This window comes from Mesitornis unicolor, unplaced genomic scaffold (assembly GCF_000695765.1).
Source record: "Mesitornis unicolor isolate BGI_N332 unplaced genomic scaffold, ASM69576v1 scaffold10203, whole genome shotgun sequence".
NCBI classification, from domain to species: Eukaryota; Metazoa; Chordata; class Aves; order Mesitornithiformes; family Mesitornithidae; genus Mesitornis; species Mesitornis unicolor.
The window spans coordinates 357-3,593 of NW_010175297.1; the positions used below are offsets into that span (position 1 = coordinate 357).

Consider the following 3,237-nt stretch of genomic DNA (forward strand, 5'->3'; position numbering starts at 1 on the left):
TTTGGGAATGGGGGTTTCTCCCGGCTTTACATAAGAGTGAGCTGGAAGTAACCAGGAAAAATGTCTCTGGGAAATGGCAGTGTTATTTTAACCTTTAGAACTTCTCGCCGGCTGCGGGTGGTGTTTGTATACCCATCAGGTTGAACATTGGAACCCGTGACAGCCTGATTTATTTCCTTGTGCATGCATGATGTCTCTGGCCTCCATTTTCTGAGCCTTTTCCTGCTTGATGTCCTTGGAGATTGCTGCTTACAAAGCTGGTTCCTGCAAAGCCTGATGAAGTGGCAGATAGCTGACTGATTCGGGGTGTCACGGCATGCCGGTCTGACCTGAGACATCCCCAGTCGACACAAGCCTGGCCACCAGGGAAGGCAGAGAGATAAAGGCTGCTGGAAAAGCTGCTGGGACAGGTTTGGGATGAGCTGAGCGTGTGGGAAAGTGTGAAGTTCTGGTGGGGTGAGCGGAGAGGTTGGATGATCACCTCCATGCCAGCTTCAGGAGGCTGCTCCGGGCCCATTCTCATTGGGATCTTAGAATGGAAGTGGCTGTTGGTCCTAGAAAAAAGTTTGCAGGGTTTTTCAGCAAGAGGCTAATAGCCAAACCACTGTTTCTCCCCGCTGTACCAATGGAGGAGGTTATTTGGTTGTCATCTCGAAATACTTGTGCAGGGCAAAGCTTCGTTGTGAGGAGACTCCAGCCTAGGGAGCAGAGGAGAGGAAGGGCCTGAGCAGCGAGAAATACCTGCTTGGGTATTGGTAATATTGGTAATTAAAACTTGAGGGCAGTGGCGTTGACTGGCGAAGGGCAGCTAATGCAGGGTTGCGAGGATGTGGGAGGCTGCATGCCCCTGGCATTGGTGGGCACCTACGCCTCTGCCCGAAACCTGTGTCCTGGTGCTGTCAGAGGAGCCTGGAGGTCAGTCCTGTGGCACAGCATGTGGATCTGAACCTCTGGGGCTCTGCGAGTTGATGTGACCTCCTAAATGTCCCATGATGAACAGCAGTCCCTCTCTTAGAAGCACCTGTGTTGGGGGTGCTCTCAAAATCTGGCACAGCTTGGTGCAGCGGGTGCAAAGTCACCTGGTACAGGTGCGTGTACCTCCTGAGATGGCTGGGAGCCAACCCTAGGGTTGCTGCACATCTTCCGCTGAGGAGGTCTTTGACCCGCAGAGGAGCCACCACAGCCTGGGTTACTGTGGTGGTGTGTTGAATTAAACTTTTGACCGGTGGGTGTCACCTCCTGCAGCACCAGCCCCAGCTGCAGGTTGGCATGGCTGAGGATGTTGACAGCCCTGGGGTGCAATTTTTGTTAATCGGGCCGTCACGGTACCTCCCTCATGAGGACACCCTCGGCTGCAGGTAGGGCTGTGGTAGGTGCTGGGGCTGGTGGAGCAGGAGAGGAGGTGCGGGCAGATTTTCACAGAGGCAGCTGTGTGCCCTGGGAGGGGGTCACAGCACAGATCCAGAATGGCTGGATGATGTCTGGGCAGGTTTTAATTCTGCTGCCAGCTCTAAGGGAAAGAAATACCTTCTGGCCCTGGCATGGCTTTTGGTGCTGCAGAGCAGGAAGACTTTCTCCTGGTTGTTCTGCAGCCCTGGCATAGCTGCTAATTGCCAGCAATTGAACATTGACCACTTTCTGCAGTTGGCCTGCGCAATTTTAGGAGAAGCTAGCGGGGGAAGAGTTTGTTATTGAAATGGGAAAATAGCTCACCCAGTGGCCGTCCGTAAATCTCAAACCTCTCCAACTGCATGCTCCTGGAAAAACTAATTTTGACATCCCTCTGTACCCTCCTTTCCAGGGAGTTGGGATGCTGCACCATGCAGCAGCTACTCTGCCTGGGCATCTTATTTCCCATTGCCAGAAGCCTGCTGGAGAGGCAGCTGGGGTGGTTCCCTGGCGCTGGGTAAATATAAAATCATTTCCTTGAGAGAGCGAGTATGCTGCCAAAACCTTGCTTTGGCAGCATAAAGCCAGGGCTGTCTCAGCGGGAAGAAGAGCAGTTGCAGCAGATGTGGCTTGAAGATAGCAGCAGGCCCCGATTCAGGGGGGTTGTGCAGGATGGGCTGGTTCTCATGGCGCCCTGAACCTCTGCGGGCAAAACGTCCTTAGACAGTCCAACATGAAAGTGAGTACATGAGAATGGAGACCAGGCTGCAATCAGGTCCCGTGAGACTGCAGCCTGGAAAATGTCGCCCTGAGAGGGCTATGGGGACCTTGGGCTCGGTGAATAAAGGTGAATGTCCAGTTTTGGAGCCATTGGAGCAGGACTAGCTGTGGGCTCCTGTCTGCGGTGGCTTTCTCCTCAGGGTGGTGCAGCACCAGTGCAGGTAGTTCAGAGACATCACCCACCACAGGGGCTCCTGTGCCTCTGCTGCCCACCGTGTACCCAAGGCCGTGGAGGTGCTGGTTGGGTCTTGCCTGTCTGTTCGCTGGAGGAAGCTCAGCAGCTTCTTCTGGTCCGGTAGCTGGTTTCCCTGTGCTAATTGTCTCCATATGGAAGATTTAACTTGGGGCGGTTCATTAGCAAAAGCCAGTCCTTTACGAGCCCAGCCCTGCTCTTCTTGCCCGGAGTGGTGCCGGCACACCCAGGTGCAGGTGTGCCCCTGCTTGAGCGTCTCTCGATTCCCTTTGTGTGAGAAATTATCTGATGGGCAGCACCTGGCTACGCAGCTGGCACGTGAGTCTCCTGGATTCTGCCAGCTGCAGACAGCAAGCATCACCTCCTCCAGAGCAAGATTGGCCCGTGCCATCATCCCCTGGGGATGTGTGTGGCAATGAGGATGGGTAGGTGGAAGAGCAAGGCTCACGTCCCCAAAGCAGAGTGTGGCTTCTCTGGACTTGTGGCTCTGCTCTGAAACACAGGTTCATGTACATCTCTGCAATATGTGCCGGTGACTTCTTGCTGAGTGACACCAAAGGGTCAGTGATGCCTGCTGCCATACTTCATACCTCTCTCTTGCAGGTATTTCAGGTGGTGGTACAAGAAGACCCGCATAGAGAAGAAGTCTGCCTTCATTGACCTGTTGTGTGCCGTTCCTCTGCAGCAGATCTATGGTCAGCCTCCACTCTGGGCACAGGGGTGGTGTAATTCCCCGTGTGCTGGGTGGGCAGGGATTCACATGGGGTCATCGAGGTGCAGAGAGGGTGAAGGAGCTTCTGGGGTGCAGGCAGTGCTGAGGGGCACCTGGAGCTGCATGGGGGATCCTTGGGCCTGACCCACCGTGGGGTGAAATG

General features: G+C 54.6%; 1 protein-coding gene across 1 annotated transcript in view; it reads left to right on the forward strand.

The window, feature by feature from the left end:
* Positions 1 to 2,930: 2,930 nt before the first annotated feature.
* GBA2 (glucosidase, beta (bile acid) 2) overlaps positions 2,931 to 3,237 on the forward strand; it is a gene marked incomplete at its 5' end in the record, with an annotated part of 13,068 nt that continues 12,761 nt past the window's right edge. Inside the window, one exon of the mRNA XM_010181334.1 lies at positions 2,931 to 3,064. Within this exon, the coding sequence (XP_010179636.1) occupies positions 2,931 to 3,064 (134 nt within the window). The remainder of the gene's footprint in view (positions 3,065 to 3,237) is intronic.